A 20,481-nucleotide genomic window follows, 5' to 3' on the forward strand; every position below is an offset into this window, starting at 1 on the left:
TGCAACCATCAGTTCATTCTTTAAGTCTATGAGTCAGTTTCTGTTTTGTGAGTAAGTTCACTTGTACCATTTCTTGTTAGGTTCTGCACATAAGGGATGCCGTACGATGTTTCCCCTTCTCTGCCTGACTTCACTCAGTATGACAGTCTCTAGGCCCATTCATGTTGCTGCAAGCGGTTTATTTCATTCTTTTTAAAGTCTGAGTAATACTCCACTGTATATATGCACCACATCTTCTTTATCCATTTGCAGGATAAATACTCGAACAGCAAAGTATTCATCCAAATGTTACAGTTTGTCCAAAACATCTAACTTATAAACTGCTACACGTGGGCAAACCAGCTACTTGAGAGCATTCTAGCCCTGTGATTTTGGCCAAAGTAAAACACTGAACATCACCCACCATACAACACAATTGTAGCTGTAGATTATTATTACTAAGTTCAGTTAAGTTTAGGCTTCTTTAATTTTCATGATTTCCTCATAGGACCTTCATTAAGATCACAAATTCAGCCAAACTCACAGTTATAAATTAAATTCTTAGGAAATATGTAAAAAATTGATCAAACTTTTCTCAGGCAAATATCCTGAATGTTGAAATGTGATGCTTTGGAAGTGACATTTATAGGAAAAGGAAAGGGAAAGTCTCTCAGTCGTATCCAACTCTTTGCAACCCCATGGACTGTAACCTGCCAGGCTCCTCTGTCCATGGAATTCTCCAGGCCAGAATACTGGAGTGGGTAGCCACTCCCTTCTCCAGGGGATCTTCCCAACCCAGGGATCAAACCCAGGTCTTCCTTATTGCAGGTGGATTCTTTACCAAGCCCCCAGGGAAGCCCTGACATTTCTAAAATAGCCTCAATTCAAGCAGATTCATAAAACAAAATAAGGCTGAGAAGAGTGGAGGCAAATCGGCAAATTCGTATAATAAATATAAAAATGCATTGAGAAGAGGGCAGCAGAGGATGAGATCGTGAGACAGCACCACCGTTGATGGACATGAATCTGCAAATTCCAGGACAGCGTGAAGGACAGAGACTCAGTGGACATAAATCGGAGCAAACTTTGGATGAAGGACGGAGGAGCCTGGCATGCTGCAGTCCGTGGGGTCAGAGTCGCGACTGGAAAGCAACGACAACAACGCCAGGCAATATTTACGAGAAGTTAAAAAAGTCTGTATTATCTACTCCAACTCAGTTTCAAAGATGCCAACTGTTTATTTACTATTAAAAAATATTCCTTGGTTTGTCTGAATTCTGAATTCTAAGGCATGCCAAATGAAATGTACGTGTTCACTTTTTGTGTGTATTTGGAGGGCCAGCTACTTAAAGAAGTGCTGCATGAAACTTTCAATAATTTTTGTTCTATTATCATTCTTCCCTAAATTGTCTCTTTTGAAAGTTACAATTTCCACAGAATGTCTTTTCTCATTTGTGAACTATGCCTGTCCTATGGCAGGTATAGGCGTTTACGAACCTAAAAGAACACGGTTGGCCAAAAATAAACACTCCATGGACTAGTCCACAGCGCTGCGACTGCAGGGATTCGCTGCGCCATGACCGGCAGCAGATGGGCTTTGTGATCCTTTCCATTGTTTCTATTCACGGCCTCACCTAGTTCCCCTTTCTCAGCCATACGTTTACTAGGGGAAAAAAGTGACAGATAATACGACTGCAGTGTTTGTAAAAAGGTAGCTCTGTAACTACAACACACATCATGTAAATGTGTAAGGCAAGAAATGAACAAAGAGTACTTTCACTTAATGCTATTTTCATATTATTTTCATTCATTCTCATGCTAACTATATCAGGAAAAAGTGCCTCTAATTCTCCAAGGACCTACCTTTTCCATTCTTTGTACAAGATTCTCCAACTCTGTGATTTGCTTATGTTTTTCTTCAAGCTTTTCAGCAATTTGATCCAGATTTTCAACATGCTGTTTCAATTTCTGTTCTTTTTCAAGTTTGTCCACCTTTGGTTAGAAAAGCAGTTGTCAGACCATTGTTTTAACTAAACTGATACAGATATTATCTCTAGAATTACTTCTGTGAATTCAGTCTTCCTTTAAAATAAAGCTGATAGACTACAGCAACACTAAGTCAATGGAGAATTAATAATACATAAATATTATTTCTAGAAGTTGATATCTGTTACTAAAAAGCATCCTCTCTGAAAGTGGGACAGAAAGAAAAGACAGTAATTCTAAAAAAGCAAAACTTTCGAATTTTTCTCAACAAAATTTACATGGAACAAAACCAAGATCTTATGTATTCAAGTAAAAAATGTTTTATTTTTAATCAGAAAATGTCATAAAAACAGAATACTTATCTCCACGGTGTCAGGGGGTTATCACTGAGCCACTGAACCTAGGAGTTATACTAACAGACAGCAGACAAGTCTTCAGCAGGCAGGCCCTAGGCCACACGTGGGAGTGTTTCAACTGACTTGCAACTGACGTGAGCACACACATCTGCTTCTGTATTTAATAGGACTTGAGATTTTTCAATTAAAAAAAAAAAAAGTGTCTGCTTTCCCTTGAACTCACTAGGTGGGCACTCCTGCCCCGGAACCTCAGGCTGGGCAGAGTCCCTTTTGCAGGGACACGGGCACTTCCATCCCCCTGCTCACTCGTTCACTTAGGTACTTCACCTGCACCCTCATGCCTACGAGTCTGTGACCATCACCCCCAGAGCCAGAAGCTTGAGGGTGTGTCACCTAGGCAGTGGGCTTCCTACCGTGCTCCCCAGAGACCCTCCTAGGGCCGGAGCTGGCAGAGATCAGATGCCCCACCCAAGCCTGAATGAGCTTTCCTGTTTTGAGTTTTGACAAACACACATACACACACTTCTCCTCTTCCCCAGTCCTGAATACATTTTCCAGATACAGTTTTATTGGTCTTAGGATACATAGTTCAGGTTTAAAAACAAATGAATAAAAAGTGTATGTGTATGATATACAGACATTCATATAATATTATAAGATTTTAATGTATATATGCATATATTAAAATATAGAAATATAAAATATAATTTAATATGAAATATATATGTACATATACATGATTTTTGTTTGTTTCCTCTGAAGAATCTTTCCAGGACCAAAACAATTTTGAACCTATTTATCAAGCCCAACTTTATCATTTAAAAAAAAATGTTGTAATATTTATTTTTTAAACTAATTAATTAATTTGGCTGTGCCAGGTCTTAGTCGTGACATGCAAGATCTTTAGTTGTGGCACGTGGACTCTTAGCTGCATGTGAGTACGTGGGATCTAGTTCCCTGACCAGGGACTGAACCTGGGCCCCTTGTATTGGAAATGCAGAGTCTTAGCCACTGGACCCCCAGGGAAATCCCCCAACTTTTTCATTTTAGAGTCAAGTCCAGAGAGACAGAATGACTCAACTGGGTCACCTAGTTAGTCAAAGGCAGAGCCAGAAGAGAAGCCACTGGCTAGCGTCATGGGGCCATCCCTGATTTCTAGGCTGAGTGGCATGTCCTCTCTCCCGCCGGTGCTCTGCAGGGCTCTGGGCAACGGTGGCAACAGAGCAGCTTGGTAACATCCAGGTACCAAGTACCAGGGCTGGGGGGGATCAGGGCAGAAGATGGGCAGACTGGCCTTCCAAGGGCCTGCCTGGTCACGTGGCCATTGCCTGTTTCACATCTAACTCCTCCCTAAAAGGGAGACTTGGACAACTTGGAGGTTAGTTCACCAGTGTGCCAGCCTCTGGCTCAGTACCTGGAGGAGGTGCCTCCTGTCCTCATGCTTCTTTCTTACTTCTTCAGACCGTGTTTGATAGTTTTCCAATAATCTCTGGGCCACATTTCTCAGAGCCACTGCTCCTGCTTCTCTGGAGGCTTCGAGCTAGAAACAAAAGGTCACTGTGCACACTCTGACAGGTACAACAAGCAGGGTTAAGGACAGGGCAGTGTGATGGGCAACCAAAAGCACAGTCTGTAACCAAACCATATGCACCCTCATAGACAATGGCTGGGAGCAAAGATGCTGTTACCTGGTAAGAAGAAAACAAAATGAGAAGGCCCTATTTACTGGGGCTGTCATGAAAGTGATTAGCACTGGGCAGCCAAGCAAGAGCTAAGAACAACACCCTGCATTAAAGACCACACCCTGTAAAGTGTTCCCTGGTGCCCCATTGGCTTATACAGGAATTTGCAAGCGTTTTATCATCAGTGGCCACGACAGTACTAAAAATATATTTCCTAAAATAGAAGCTGGACAAGATTGAAGTACTAGGGGCAATAAAGACAAAGTGTCATGAATCTTTCAAGGATTTCACCTAAGAAATAATCAAGGATGGCTACAAAGATTTACCTACTAAATCACTATAAAGCTAAATGTGCTAAGTCGCTTCAGTGGTGTCCGACTCTTTGTGACCCTATGGACTGTAGCCTGTCAGGCTCTTCTGTCCATGGGATTCTCCAGGCAAGAATACTAGAGTGGACTGCCATGGCCTCCTTCAGGGGATCGAATCCCGACCCAGGGATCGAACCCGTGTTTCTTATGTCTCCTGCACTGGCAGGTGGTTCTTTACCAGTAGCACCTGGGAAGCCCCATAAAACTGTATATAAAATAAGCCAAAAAAAGGAAACTATAAGGCACCAACAATAAATTAGCTAAACAAAACAATGAGACATTTCACTATGAGTGCACTAATTTATATGCAATTATTAATATTTAATTATTGTATATGTAAAGATTTTTAAATTTTATTGCAGTAAAAACACTTAACATGAGACTTGCCCCATTAACAGATTTTAAGTGTACAATACAGTATTAACTATAGGCACAATATTATACAGTAAATCTCTAGAATTCACTCATCTTGTACGTCTTGAAACTATACCCATTGAACTTTTGTTAAAATCATTTTAATAATAAAAATTATCTTCAAAATAAAACAGTGAGATTAAATTTATCAAGTGTAAAACTGCTTCACTAAGTTTGTGAGCACACTGTGGATTTATGGATATATGTGGATGACTGTCTGCTTTCACAGAAGCACGAATCTATCTTATTGGCTCAAAGGCTCAAAGTACAAAAGGAGAATTTCCTCCTACTGGTCACACCTTGATTTTCAACACTTCATTCTCTTTGTTCATTTCTGAGAGCTGTAGGTCTTTTCCTTTTATCCTTTCCATGAGCGGATCCAAACTGCCACCAGAGAAATCCACTGCAGAGTCAGAGCCATTTTGAATGTTTCCACAGTGCTGAAATGAACAAACAAGAAAATCACACACCTGACTTTTCTTTTACTCTACTAACTTTGATAACAATAATTATCGCTCAGTATTACTTATGTCAATGGAGTAGTAAATGGCAACCCACCCAAAGGATTCTTGCTTGGAAAATCCCATGGGCAGAGTAGTCTGGCGGGCTACCGTCCATGGGGTCACAAAGAGTCAGACACTGCTGAGCATAGCTCAGCACACGACATATATCAAGATTCAGGTCAACAAATACATCTTTTGACTCTAAAATATCAATGAGAAATTCTAGATGAAGCAGCTGGCCTCTATATTTGCACAAATATGCATAGATTCTAATATTGAAAGGAGAGAAGAAGTACATCTTTCATGCCTTTTACATTCTCTACAGTTTCACATATACGATTAAGACCTTTGAGGAGATAGATGATATCCACAAAGCCAGTTGGTTCGTTTTTTTGTATCTCTGTTGTTTGCTGACCTTCTGTGGTTTGAGATGCCCGAGGCAGACCCACTGGAAACGCAGTTTATCTACATCCCCAAGAAGCTATTCCTATTGAGAATAGCTCCAACAACCTCCCCATTGTTCTAGCCAATGGCTGATACTGGAGTGGGTTCCATTTCTTCCTCCAGGGGATCTTCCCGACCCAGGGATTGAGGTGGCATCTCTTAGGTCTCCTGCATTGGCTGGCGGATTCTTTATCACTGAACCACCTAGGAAGCCCTAGGGGTTGATAACCAGCCCTCAATTTACTCAACTCACAGACAGCATATGACAGAACAGTCCCTCCTCGCTTTCTGAAACCCTTTTTTGCTCATCTTCAACGGCTCCATTCTCTCCCACCTTTCCTCTTCGTTCACTAGCTTCGCTTCTTCCCCTCCTGTGATGATTCCTCTTCTTCTTCTCAGTATCTAAACACTGGAAACCTCAGGACTCCGTGCTTAGGTTTTCTCTCACTTCTATCCACACTCATGTGTTTGGTCATTTCCTCCAGTTTCAGAACTTTAAATACCATCCTTACTCTCCAAATCTCAACCCCATAGTCTGAGCCTTCTAGCACAGTCCTCTGCCCTTAACTCCAGAATCAGCTATCCAACCATCCATTAGAACCTTCACTTGGAGGTCTACAAAGCAATTCAGCAATAGTCAGAACTAAATGTTTGATCTTTCCTGTCAGTCACAACATTAATCATTTTGCCAGTTTTAGAGAACTTAAGAAAATAATTGGAAAATAATAATAATACACATTAGTTTGGGAGATAAGGATGATAAAGACTATGTTTATGCATCATCATGTGGTACTTTCTAGTATTCTCTGCGGCTATTCTACAGAGCAGATGACACTGTCATTGATGAAGTATCTGTGGTTCAGGTGAGGTTTAACCTGGCATATACCAGACTAGGGTAAGTGCAGAGTGCTTAAAATTATGAATAAAAGGCTGGTCCTGGGGGAAGGACTGTCTGATCACTCAGCCTAATGACTCCAATGGGTGTCAACTGGTGTGACCCAGGCGAATCTACAAGTCCGTACCTTTGTCTGTCACTGTAACATGTTGCTTCCATTTATCCTAACTGGGCCAACATCTTCCCATATACTTTAGATGAGTAAGTCAAGTTTAGAATATTCAAGTAAGATCTGGCCACTCCAGTCTAATCCTACTAATGACATCTAGATATTTCATACATATGCTCGTTAACATCATTAGATACCAACAAAAGATTTAATACTTGACATGCAAAGAATAATTTAATAATATCAAAAGTTACTTAAGTGACATCTGTATGGCTTTATGTTCACTCACTGAAGGAATAAAAGCAGTACATTTGATAAATTCATTACCTTTGCATCTAGTTTGTGATTTGCACTGTTATGTCTTACTTCATCTCTAAATATTTGATTTCGGATCTTTTCCAGAGTAGTTCGAATCTAAAAGGGAAAAAAAAATTTTTTTTCAAAGGCATTTAATCCCCCAAACTTTCTTTTTCAATACGAGTTACAAGGTACCAAATTTATCTGAAAGTAGTACAAATATACTGATATCATATTTAAACAACTGCCATCAACATAACTTACATTTATACTAATATTGTTTAGATTGCAGAAAATGAGCATTTTTGTCTTTAAAACTGTTCCTTAGGCAAACCTAAAATATAACCCAAATGAATGTTATACCACGAAGTAATTGTATTTAGTAATTAGTGTTTAATACTATTTAGTTCTATTTTTTTATATAGTCATTTCCTACTAATTTGCTATTTGGTAATGACTATAAAACAATTACTATTGGTAATCACTACAAAATAATTACTATTCAGTAATTACTACAAAATAATTACTATCCAATAATTACTACAAAATAATTACTATCTAGTAATTACTAGAGAATAACTACTATTTAGCAATTACTAGAGAATAATTACTCAGAGATCGTACAAATTTATGCATGAAATATAAGCTTCATGTCTTGGTTATCTATGGAACTGCAAGACACTCAAAGATGAATTACTTGACCTGAATAAGTTACAAACTAGCTATGTCCAAATTCTTCCATCTGTTCTAAAACACATTTTATGAGAATACATATTTTTGTCAGCCATTATCACTGGATTCTGGTTAAGATTCACATTTTTAATCATGTGCAACATGTAGTGCTTGGCGATAGTTACTCTGAACTGCTTAAGAAGGTGTTCCTTGTTAGGTAAGCAAAGACAGGAACTCAGCAGGAAAGGTAAACATCTAGCTGGCAACAAAGTCTCCACGCTGATGAAAGAACTAAGAAATATATGAAACCGCAGGATAGGACTTCCCTGGTGGTGCACTGGATAAGAATCCACCTGCCAATGCAGGGGACACAGCTTTGATCCCTGATCCAGGAAGATTCCACATTCCGCAGAGCAACTAAGTCCATGCTCGACAACTACTGAGCCCGAGCCCTAGAGTCCACGGGCCAGACTACTGAGCCCGCAACTACTGGAGACCCAGCGCCCCAGGGCCTGTGCTCCGCAACCAAAGAAGCCAACACAAGAGGCCCGCACAGCACAGTGGAGAGTAGCGCCCGCGCGCCCGGCATCCAGAGAAAGTCCACGCACAGCAACGGAGACCCAGAGCAGCCCAAACAAACCAACAACCACAAGGACAAAAATCCCAGGAGGAGGCAGGGGTGAACAGTAGGGGACAAACTAAATGCCGACAGGTGTTTCAAATCCTCCCTGTCCTTAACTCAGCTTTATTCCAAGTGAAGAACAGAGGCTCATACCCTCAAGAGAAACGGTTACACACGCAAGAGAAATGCACCCGTGTCTGCATGTCAGCTATCAAGGCTGTCCTTTGCCAAACTAGGTTTGTTCCTCCTCACATATTCTAGGGAGGGAGAAACAAAGCCCGCTCATTTGTAGCAGACTTTACTGTAAAAACTCATAGCGTGCTAACGTGATTTCCAGCGCCCACATACCTTTCTCACGTATTCGGTCTCTTCAATAATGTGAGCTGATGGGGACTCGTACATGGCAGAATCATCTTCCGTCTTCCCCCCCTGGGGCACTGTCGCGGTCCCCGTTACTGTTGTCATCGTGACATCCAGCTTTAGGAAAACATAAATCAGTGGGACAAAACTAATTCCTTTGATGTTATAATTCTGTGGTTGTAAACTGAACGGAGTTCTGTACTGGCACTGTAATCGAATATAGTAATACTAGAAAATATTATAAATTATTGAAATCTGCATGTATCTAAGATCCAGGAATTAACTTAATATTAAAACACCACCAGTTGAAACAATCATTGATTAGAAATTTAAAAATTAAACTGAAATGGAAAAATATGGAATTTTTCTTCTTATTCCATATTAATTAGACTATAACACCTCAAGAGTAGAGACTATGCCTTATTCATTTTCATATTCTAGCACATTGTAAGTGCTTAATAAATGTCTGTGGAGCTAAAATAAGATAAAATCGTATGTATATAAAAATGCACACACACACACACACACACACATATATAACTTACAATAAGGGCTTCCCAGATGACACTAGTGGTAAAGAATCCACCTGCCAACGCAGGAGATGCAAAGGACCTGGATTCCATCCCTGGGCCAGGGCAGTTGCCCTGAAGAAAGAAATGACAACCCACTCCAGTATTCTTGCCTGGGAAACCCTATGGACAGAGGAACCTGACGGGCTACAGTCCATGGGGTCCCAGAGTCAGACACGATTGAGAACACAGGACATGTATAACTTACAAACTTGTAAGTATATCATTTTACACGTCACAGAGACCTTTAATATTCTACATTTTATTTAACTCTCAAAAGCCTGTAAAGGCCATTTACCAAAGAACTATTTGTAATAAGAAAATATCAAGAAAAGTGCAGGTGCCCACAAAAAGAGACCTGATTAAATGAACTACCTACATCTTCTCTAGGATATATTTATTCAATGAAAAAGCATGGGGCACAAAAGGATACATTGCATCATAATCTCTCTAAGAAAGGCAAGAAGGATGGAAGGAGAAAATCTGTGATTTATAGTTTTGACCCTGAACAGTGTAATTATTTTACCTAATTACAAAATATAACTGAATTAAAAGGAAAGATATCTTCCAAAATAAAAAACAAGAAACGAATACATTTGCCTACCAAATCGGTGGCATATCCACATGAACTATTTGAAATCACACACATATGCTCACACAGTCATGTCCAACTCTTTGCAACCCCATGGACTATAGCCCACCAGCCTCCTCTGTCCATGGCATTTCCCAGGGAAGAATACTGAAGTGGGTTGCCATTTCCTACTCCAGGGGATCTTCCCGACCCAGGGATCGAACCCGAGTCTCTGGAGTCTCTTGCACTGGCACGTGGATTCTTTACCACTGAGTCACCTGAGAATCCTGGGACTGATTTTTCCAGGTGTGCTATGTCCTAAGAACAAAAAGAATCACAAAGCAATCTTAAACTGTACTCATTAATAACACTGTTAGTGGAAACATTGCAATTGCTATTTTGAAACTATTATATGTGTGTGTGTGCATGCATGTGAGTCACCCACATGACAGAAAATGTAGAATGAAGAAGTCACTGTCTTAATGTCTTAAGAGCCAAGATTTTTATCATTAAAAAAAAAAATTCTAAATTAGAACCAAAAATGTTCTGTAAAAATCTTATAATCCAAACTGAAACCATGAGTATAAAATATTTATCTTCATTTAAAAATGTATATTCCAAGTCTATCCACTGAAAATTTAGAAAGAGAAGCAATTAACACTCCCAGTGCTCAGATTGTGTTATTAGTACACCATTTTCTATGAATAAAAAAATGTAACCAGGGCTTCTTGACTGATTTAGACCTGAGGCAAGAAGTGCAGAAGGTGAGACTGAGACATCTTGTCATATCAGAAAGTGGAAAAGTGATCACCTACTACTTGCATAAGACACAAAGAGCCAATCTGAAGAGGAATGACTGTGATTGAGTAAAACATATCAAAAATTTTTTAATTCTTGAAATTTTGTTAACAAAGAAAAACCACCACTATGACCAACAATCCTCAAACTCATCAGAGACAGGCCACCATTATACTAAAAAGTATCCCAGAAAAGAGAGCAAGAGGGAATGCAAACAGACATTTATTTTGCCTTTATGATACGAATTTACCCTATATCTCTTGGTAACCATATCAGTTCAGTTCAGTCACTCAGTCGTGTCCGACTCTTTGTGACCCCATGAATTGCAGCACGCCAGGCCTCCCTGTCCATCACCAACTTCCGGAGTTCACTCAAACTCACGTCCATTGAGTCGGTGATGCCATCTCATCCTCTGTCATCCCCTTCTCCTCCTGCCCCCAATCCCTCCCAGCATCAGAGTCTTTTCCAATGAGTCAACTCTTCACGTGAGGTGGCCAAAGTACTGGAGTTTCAGCTTTAGCATCAGTCCTTCCAAAGAACACCCAGGACTGATCTCCTTTAGAATGGACTGGTTGAATCTCCTTGCAGTCCAAGGGACTCTCAAGAGTCTTCTCCAACACCACACTTCAAAAGCATCAATTCTTCGGCACTCAGCTTTCTTCACAGTCCAACTCTCACATCCATATATGGCCACTGAAAAAACCATAAACTTAACTAGACAGACCTTTGTTGGCAAAGTAATGTCTCTGCTTTTGAATATGCTATCTAGGTTGGTCATAACTTTCCTTCCAAGGAGTAAGCGTCTTTTAATTTCATGGCTGCAGTCACCATCTGCTGTGATTTTGGAGCCCACAAAAATAAAGTCTGACACTGTTTCCACTGTTTCCCCATCTATTTCCCATGAAGTAATGGGACCAGATGCCATGATCTTCGTTTTCTGAATGTTGAGCTTTAAGCCAACTTTTTCACTCTCCTCTTTCACTTTCATCAAGAGGCTTTTGAGTTCCTCTTCACTTTCTGCCATGAGGGTGGTGTCATCTGCATATCTGAGGTTCTTGATATTTCTCCCAGCAATCTTGATTCCAGCTTGTGCTTCTTCCAGCCCAGCGTTTCTCATGATGTACTCTGCAAAGACGTTAGTTAAGCAGGGTGACAATATACAGCCTTGACGTGCTCCTTTTCCTATTTGGAACCAGTCTGTTGTTCCATGGCCAGATATAGTTGATTCTGAAAATTGTGCTAAAGAATTCCTACCAATAAATCCAAAAGGACTAACAGAATTAGAAAACCTACTTTTTGCAACCCGTTATGAAGTGATAGATGCTAAGCAACAGTCATCAACCCGTGCTAAAAACACTAGGCAAGAGGTTGATGAAGAATGCATCAACCCCAGGGACTCCACTAATCAACTGTAACAGAAAAGTGGAAAAGAGACAGCCAGACATTGTGTTCTCTAGATGTGCTACAATCACAAGTAGAAGCACCACCTGTGAGGTGTCAAGTCCTCTATCTACCAGTGGGAAATATCTGAAAAAGAAGAAAAAGTTCAGTGACTACAAGGGTGAAGGTTGCCAACAGCCAAATCCAGATCACATAAAATTCTATAAGACATATTATTATTCCTTCCACAAAATAATTATATGAAGAAAGATGAGAAATTTTCATAAATTTGCATTTTAAGAAACATATGACTAGATCCAATACATGAATCTTTGTGTGAGTGCGTGCGTGCTCAGTTACTCAGTTGTGTTCAACTCTTTGTGACCCCATGGACTGCAGCCTGCCAGGCTCCCCTGTCCAGGGAATTTCCCAGGCAGGAATACTGGAGTAAGTTGTCATTTCTACTCCAAGGAATCTTTCCAACCCAGGGATCCAAGCCACGAATTTGGCGTCTCCTGCATTGGCAGGTGAACTCTTTACCACAGAGCCACCTGTGAAACCCCAGGTCTTCTTTGACTCCTGATTAAAATAAACCAGTTATATAGACATTTTTTTTAAAAACACTAGGGGAATTTTAACACTGACTGGATAACAGATGCTGTTAAAGAATTAATGCAATTTTTGCAAAGCATTATTTGCAATTCTTGTCATTTTAGGTGTGATACTGGAATTATGATATTCCTTTAAAAGATCTTATCTGTTGGTCATACATACTGAAATACTTGAAGATGAAATAATATTACACTTGGAATTTTAAAGAGAATATTTTACTCTAGTATTTAAAGGGAGGGAAAAATGGGGTGAGATAAAGATGAAAGAAGTTTGATTAAAAATGCAATGAATTGCACAGTGGGATTTCTATAGTTCTCTACCATTGTGCTCCTACTTGAAATTTTCATAATTAATAGTAAAGAGCTAAAAAAATGAGATAAAAGGCCAGTGAAGTAGTATTATTAATTTCATATTACTAATAAAGAAATTAAGATTCTTACAGGTGATATTAACTTACCCAAGATCACAGTAAAACTAACACAGCTGAAATTCAAACCTTTGTCTTTTGGACACCAAGATCAAGAGTCTTTCTATCACATTAAGGCCAGATTCCCTGGTGAGAAAAAAATTAAAATTTAGCAATGACCCATGCTGTTAAAACCCACATAGAATTTTAATATTTGCTAGCATCAATTTAGAACTAAATAGCTTCTGTGGATGATTCAAAGTCCTGCATTTATCCTTTAATCTTCAATGAAATTAATAGAGTATGCCAAGAATTTTCCATTTTATGTTAAATCCTCTTAGACAGCCACTGTGGCTTCTATTTGTTTCAGGGGAACTTGATTTGGCTGTAGCAGCTCTGCAAAGTCTGCTTTTTATTTCCAGAATCTGAGCAGAACTACGTCTGTTATTTGGTCCTCTGAAGTCTCTTCCGGGATTAAGTTCTTAGCCTAAAACAACATTTTAATGGTGGAAGTAAAAGAAATGCCCATAGAGACAATAAACAATGTGTCTGGAAATGAGAGAGGAGTGGTCAGGCTGGCGTGGTGGTTATCCATTCACGGCCAGGATCCCAGGCTGCCTTCTTCCCACCTGTTAGGGCAGTCTATGAATGGTCCTTACATCTTTTAATGATTCCAAAAAAACTCAAAAGAAAAATAACATTTCATGACACAGAAAATTATATGAAGTTCAAATTTAGTGTCCACAAATGAAGCTGTAGTCTAAAATAACTATGGCCAAGCACTTATGTGTCGTTACGCTGCTTTTGCACCATAACAGCTCTGCTGAGTAGATTCGAGGCAGAAAATACATGGCAAACAATGTCTAAGATCCTGACTATCTATTTGGTCCTTTACGGGGAAGTGTTTGCGCTCCCATGGGGTAAAGAATGGCAGCAGATGGGAGCAAAAGAAGGAGGCAAATAGAGGCAGACAAAGCCTCGGTCTGAGTTTTTCGTTGCCGTTTTTCTTCAGTTCAGTCTCCCTTGTTCTACCCTCCCATTTTGGTGATTTCCCTTCTCTTTTCTTTTCAGTGGTTATACACTGTGAACATTACCAAGTGATAAGGGACATTACATCATAGGAATTAGTCACTCTTTAGAATGAACCTCACTGCATTCTGTCTTTTATAATTTGAAAATCACATCAAGCCTCTCATTATATATCCTAAAATATATTCTCTTACCTGCCTTTTATTCTTAATATCAAAAAAATTCTGCTTCACGAATGAACTTATTTATGACTTTGCACAGCACACACGAAATAGAAATGACTCATAGACACAGAAAACAAACCTCTGGTTACCAAAAGAGACAGTTGTGGGGATGGGAGGTGGTAGATAAATTCGGAGTTTGGGATTAGCATACACACTACTGGGGCATTGCTCGTGGCTCAGAGGGTAAAGCGTCTGCCTGCAATGCGGGAGACCTGGGTTCAATCCCAGGTCGGGAAGAGCCCCTGGAGAAGGAAACGGCAACCCACTCCAGACCTCGTGCCTGGAAAATTCCATGGACGGAGGTGCCTGCTAGGCTACACGGTTCATGGGATCGCAAAGAGTTGCAACACAACTGAGCAACCTCGCTTCTCATGAATACACTCTACTATGTATAAAAAGATAAACAAAGACCTATGTGTGGCGCAGGGGCTGTACTCAACATCTGATGGTGGTCTGGAAAAGAGTCTGAAAAGAATAGGTATACGTATGTGTGTGTCTATATATATGAAGAATATGTGTGTGTGTATATATATATATATATATAGAGAGAGAGAGAGAGAGAGAGAGAGGCAAGAGAACTTTTTTACCACTGCGCTACCCCTGGAGAAGGAAATGGCAACTCATCCCAGTATTCTTGCCTGGAAAATTCCCTGGACAGAGGATCTTGGCAGGCTATAGTCCATGGGGTGGCAAAGAGTTTGATGTGACCAAGAACACACATGCACACATATATATGTATACCTGAATCACTTTGCCATATACTTGAAACTAACACAACATTGTAAATTAACTATACTCCAAAAAAAAAAATTCTGCTCTACTGATACTTCTCAAAACATCCTACCTCCTCCTCTCACTGGTTGGGTCATCTTAAACAAGTTTCATAAAACCTTAACCTCAACTTACATATCTGTAAAATAGGGGTGATAACCCCGAGAGTTGTAAAAACGAGCGATTTTTAAAATCTCCAGTTGTAGAAGGCACTCACGGGACAGTAACTGCTAACACCGTTGCTTTGATGATTTTATCTTATGAAGGACCACAGAAAACAAGCAGTCCATAAGACAGGGGCTAAGTCATGCCTATCTGGTTGCAAAGTTTACATGCATCTCTATTTGTACGAAATCAAATCCCATCTTTCTCTTGGTTCAGGAAGCGTCCACGGCCACAGTCCTTCATTTGTATAAAGAAACCCAAGAGGAACTTAAGCCAGCAAAGTGCAAATTGCCATATGGCATTACCGTACAGGGGAAAATCCATCTTAGCATTTTATTTCTCCCAGAAGTAGATTAGGCAGATAAAATTTTCAAAATAAAACACAATCAGTTAATTAAAGTGAGAAAAGAATTTTATTTGTTTTATGCTAGAGTGGACTGAAGACAGCTTACGAGTGGCATCAGGCCAAGAGGTATTATTTCCTAGATCTGGGCTTTTCAAACAGGGCTCCCAAGGGAAGGGGCGGTGCTGGGCAGACAGGGCTTTGCTGTCTGGACTCAAACCAAAGCAGTTCTGCTTTGTTCTGTCTCACACTGAATTTTTCCATGAGACTTTCCGTGGAGAAAGAAGTTTCTACAACTAAAAGACCTCAAGGCAGACTGCCCAGTTTTATGGCCTGGCATGACTCTGCCAGTCAGTAGCTGTGTGACCTTGAGCAATTCCTTAACCTCTCTGTGCCTCAGTGTCTTTATCAGTAAAATTCAGATAATATTATTATTAATGATTAATGACAGTATAAATAACAAATAACATGGGGTTGTTTGTGAGTTAACATTTGCCAAGCAGGGGTAATAGAGCTTGTTGTTCAGTCGCTCAGTCGTGTCCAACTCTTTGGGACCTCATGAACAGTAGCACCCCAGGCTTCCCTGTCCTTCACCATCTCCCAGTGTTTGCTCAAACGCATGTCCATTGAGTCGGTGATACCATCCAACCATCTCATCCTCTGTCACCCCCTTCTCCTGCCCTCAATCTCTCCCATCATCAGGCTCTTTGCATCAGGTGGCCAAAGTATCAGAGCTTCAGCTTCAGCATCAGTCCTTCCAGTGAATATTCAGGACTGATAGCGCCTGGCACATAAAAAAATGACTTGTACATGTTTGTCAAGTAAGTAAATAAAATAAAGCCATTTTCCACAATTACTGCTGACAAGTATTCTGAATGGTAGAAAAGAAGCCACTAATACTTTAAACAGTTTGCAGATCGAGCTGGGCTGCAGAGGAAAATCGAAATTTTAAGACCAGTAAATCCATAGTATTGATTCTTTCTTGATAATGCATCAATGATTTGTCAGTATCCCCAGCTGATTATGCTAACATACAATGAATAGTTTACTATTTACAAAGCAATTCACACACATTTTTCGAATTATAATCTATGTGACAAACCAACACATCACGGGTGCCCAGGATTATGTAACTAAACCTACTTCTCTGATTAATGACATACAAATGGCTCAGCTATTATACAATAAACACATATAAGGCACTATGTGGGCTGAATTTTGTCCTCCCTTCCATTTATATGTTGAAGCCATGATACCCTGTACTTCAGAATGTGACCTTACTTGGAAATAGAATCCTTGCAAACCTGAGTCTTCCTGGTGGGGCTAGTGATAAAGAATCCACCTGTCAACACAGGAAATGCAAGAGATGCCAGTTCGATCCTTGGGTTGGGAAGATCCTCTGGAGGAGGAAACGGCAACCTGCTCCAATATTCCTGCCTGGAAAATTCCATGGACAGAAGAGCCTGGTGGGCTACAGTCCATGGAGTCGAAAAAGAGTCGGACACAATGAGCACTCATCATTTTGCAAACATACTTAGGTGCTCTGTGATGACCTAAAGGGGTGGGATGGTGGAAGAGGAGAGAGGCTCAAGAGGGAGGGGATACATGTATAATTACGGCTGATTCAAGTTCTTGTATGGCAGAAACAAACATAGTAAAAAATAAATTAGAAAAATAAATAAATAAAAGAACAAAAGAAAGATAAGGTCATAGTAGAGTGAAAGTGAAAGTCGCTCAGTCGTGTCCAACTCTTTGCGACCCCGTGGACTGTATAGTCCATGGAATTTTCCAGGGAAGAATACTGGAGTGGGTAGCCTTTCCCTTCTCCAGGGGACCTTCTGAACCTAGGGATCGAACCCAGGTCTCCCACATTGCAGGCGGATTCTTTACCAGGGAGCCAGCGTGAGGTGGACCCTAATCCAATCTGATGTCTTTATAAATGGGGGAAATTGGGGCCCAAATGCACACAAGGAAAAGTCCATGTTCAGCTGAAGGCAGAGACCAAGGTGATGTTTCGACATGATAAGGAATACCAAAAATTGCCAGAAAACCACTAGTAGCCAGAGGAGAAGCAGGGGACAGATTCTTCTTTACAATTTTCAGAAGGAAACAACCCTGCCAACACCTTGATATTTGATCTTGAACTTCCAGCCTCCGGAACTGAGAGATGAGAAAGTACTATGCTTAAGCCACTCTGTGGTACTTTATTTTAGCAACCTTAGAAAATGAATACAGGAACTGTCTACAGACTAGAGATTTTAACAAAAGAGTGTCCTTCCTTTATTTAACCCTTGATTCATTCATTCATGTATTAAATATTTATTGAATACAGCAGTTTTAGAAATTTGTAGCTGCAGAACCAGGTCCAGGACCCTGCTTTCACGGGACTCTCAGTACAGAAGGGGAGACAGACACGAAACAAAGCAGCTACACAGAAGACATAGTCAGAGGTGGTGTCATGAAGAAGCGCAGAACAGGGTAAAGGATAAAAAGCGGGGTTGCTTCGGATGGACGGAGAGAGACAGCCAACCTGAAGAGGTGGCATTTAAGCAAAAGACTTGAATAAAGGAGGTGAAGCCATGTGGCCATCTGGGAGAAGAGGATTCCAGGCTAACGGTGAGCAAGATTCCAGGCTGGAACTTGCATGAAGTCCTGTTCTAAGAACAAGGTACAAAGGGTCACCTATCATTTTTTTTTTTCTTTTTCTTTAAATGGGTAGGGAAAAAAAATTTTTTTTAATAGACTGAAACATAAGACTTTCAATTTGCCTAAGGAGTCTTCTCCTTAGCCCACTTAAAACAGGTCTTATCGTGCCCAGCCGTGTCCAATTCTTTGCATCCCCATGAAATGTAACCCGCTAGGCTCTCCTGTCTATGGGATTTCCCAGGCAAGAATACTGGAGTGGGTCGCCATGCCATCCTCCAGGGGAACTTCCCGACCCAGGGATAGAACCCGTGTCTCCCACACTGAAAGCTGATTCTTTACCTGCTGAGCCCTCTGGGAAGCCATAGACTATTGTAAACAGTGCTGCAAGGAACACTGGGGTGCATGGACAGGAGAGGAGTTTGGGGGAGAATGGATACAGGTGTGAGTACGGCTGAGTCGCTCTGCTGTGCACATCATTGTTAGTCGGCTATACTCCAATATAATATCAAATGTGAAAAGCAAACAAAAACAGGTCTAGCCCTGGCTGGTGAGGCTCCCTGAGGGCTGACGGCAGGGACAGTGATGTCTGGGGTGCTGTCAGGTGCCACAGGGCATATGCAACTGAGTCTAGGACCCCCGGTGGAAGGGGCACTTGGTTAAGAGCAGCTGACCACACTGTGGCATTCTCGACTCACTTCCGTGAGTGCTGACACCCACAGCAGCACGGCGGGTGCCCAGCTTGACTCTCCCTCCCAGGTATGTGGGGTCACCCTCTGCAGGAGCCTCTGCAGGGAAGACCTCTTCCTTCCTCGTCACTCCCTGGTGCTGGAGCGTGTGTACAACTCCTAGACTCCGTCAGTCAGCTGAGTGCTCCCGCCCGGAAAGGTCATCAAAGGATTGGCCCTCCGGCTTGTTGTGCTAGAGGCAGTGACAATCCCCTTCTTGCTCTGGGGAGGAGGGACTCTGGCACAGAGCAGTGCTTTAGATCCAGCAGCAGGAACACCTGGTACCTAGCACCCAGTGGCAATGCCCAGAGGATTGTATCCCCGGGATTGATCTTGGCCGGGGTACCAGCACTGGACTCTCCCATTTCCATATCTAGTTTTCCCATCAATTCTGGATGCCGAGTTTACTTCCAGTAAATTCCTTTCCTGTGCCTTCCCAGGTGGCTCAGTGGTAAAGAATCCACCTGCCAATACAGGAGACACGGATTCAATCCCTGGGTGGGGAAGATCCCCTGGAGAAGAGAATGGCTACCCTCTCTAGTATTCTTGACTGGAGAATCCCATGAACAAAGGAGCCTGGAGGGCTACAGTCCATGGGGTCACAAAGAGTAGGACACAACTGGGTAACTGAGCATGCTCATGCACAAATTCCTTTCCTACCTAGGTGAGCCAGACTCAGTGCTTAGGAAGCGAGAGCCCTGCTTTGGCACACTGTCTGAGTTTTCAGCTTCTCAGTTCTGAGCTAAAAATATTGACAATTGTCTCAGCATTCTTAGTCACTATGATAGAGAGCTTAGATATTAGAAACTGAGAGAGTTAAGTTACAATAAGACGGTACAAAGGTAATGAGGTTATATGAGGGGAAAGTAAAACTAACGTGTCTCCCGACCCTGGAAGAGACTGGCCGTGCCCCGAATACTGAACAGCACACCTGTTCCGCAGCGACATTACACAGCACAATGGTGACATCCAGTGTCAGCTGGCTAAACCTCAGGTGACTGTGCAGTTTACCTGAAAATGATGCGCAGTGCATCAAAAGACATGCATGTCAGCACTGAGCCCAAGCCACAGCAATGCTGTTTGCAAGCAATAATCTAAGATTTTTAAAGTAGAATTAATTTCTATTCATTTCTAAACACTACTCATTTGTAAACACACGTTTATATCATAGCCAGTGCTATAGAAAGCTCTTAGATATGTAACAAAGGCAAATTCAATAGGGGGATAAAAGGATTGAAATACTTTAGAAACACGATAGAAACACTATAGAAAATATATACTTTTGACAGAGCACTGTGCCATTTGCCCAGGAATTATTTCCCATGCGTTGTCAAAATTAATCATCAAAGCACAGTGTGCAATAATTGCGACCTCTATACTTATATCTATCTGTATGTATGTATAAGGCTGCCAAGTCACAGAGAAGTGATGTGTTTTTCAAAATCATAAGTTAATCTCATCACCTGAACCCGGAAAGTTATTTTTTCAAATCTTTATCACCATTTATTGAAATTATTCTTTTTTACACATGGAATTACACTTTTATCTTTGTCAA

General features: G+C 41.0%; 1 protein-coding gene across 3 annotated transcripts in view; it reads right to left on the reverse strand.

The window, feature by feature from the left end:
* The window catches only part of CCDC68 (coiled-coil domain containing 68), a 58,508-nt gene that overhangs the window by 29,856 nt on the left and 8,171 nt on the right, over positions 1–20,481 (reverse strand). For 2 of the 3 annotated variants that reach the window (XM_061400254.1, XM_061400256.1), the window contains exons 2-7: positions 13,075–13,170; positions 8,676–8,804; positions 7,064–7,150; positions 5,085–5,225; positions 3,736–3,861; positions 1,843–1,971 (exon numbers count right to left, since the gene is read on the reverse strand). In XM_061400254.1, coding sequence (XP_061256238.1) covers positions 1,843–1,971; positions 3,736–3,861; positions 5,085–5,225; positions 7,064–7,150; positions 8,676–8,792 — 600 coding nt within the window. In that variant the 5' untranslated portion in view covers positions 8,793–8,804; positions 13,075–13,170. The remainder of the gene's footprint in view (positions 1–1,842; positions 1,972–3,735; positions 3,862–5,084; positions 5,226–7,063; positions 7,151–8,675; positions 8,805–13,074; positions 13,171–20,481) is intronic. The other variant, XM_061400255.1, reaches the window with a different exon arrangement.

This window comes from Bos javanicus, chromosome 24 (genome assembly GCF_032452875.1).
Source record: "Bos javanicus breed banteng chromosome 24, ARS-OSU_banteng_1.0, whole genome shotgun sequence".
NCBI lineage: Eukaryota > Metazoa > Chordata > Mammalia > Artiodactyla > Bovidae > Bos > Bos javanicus.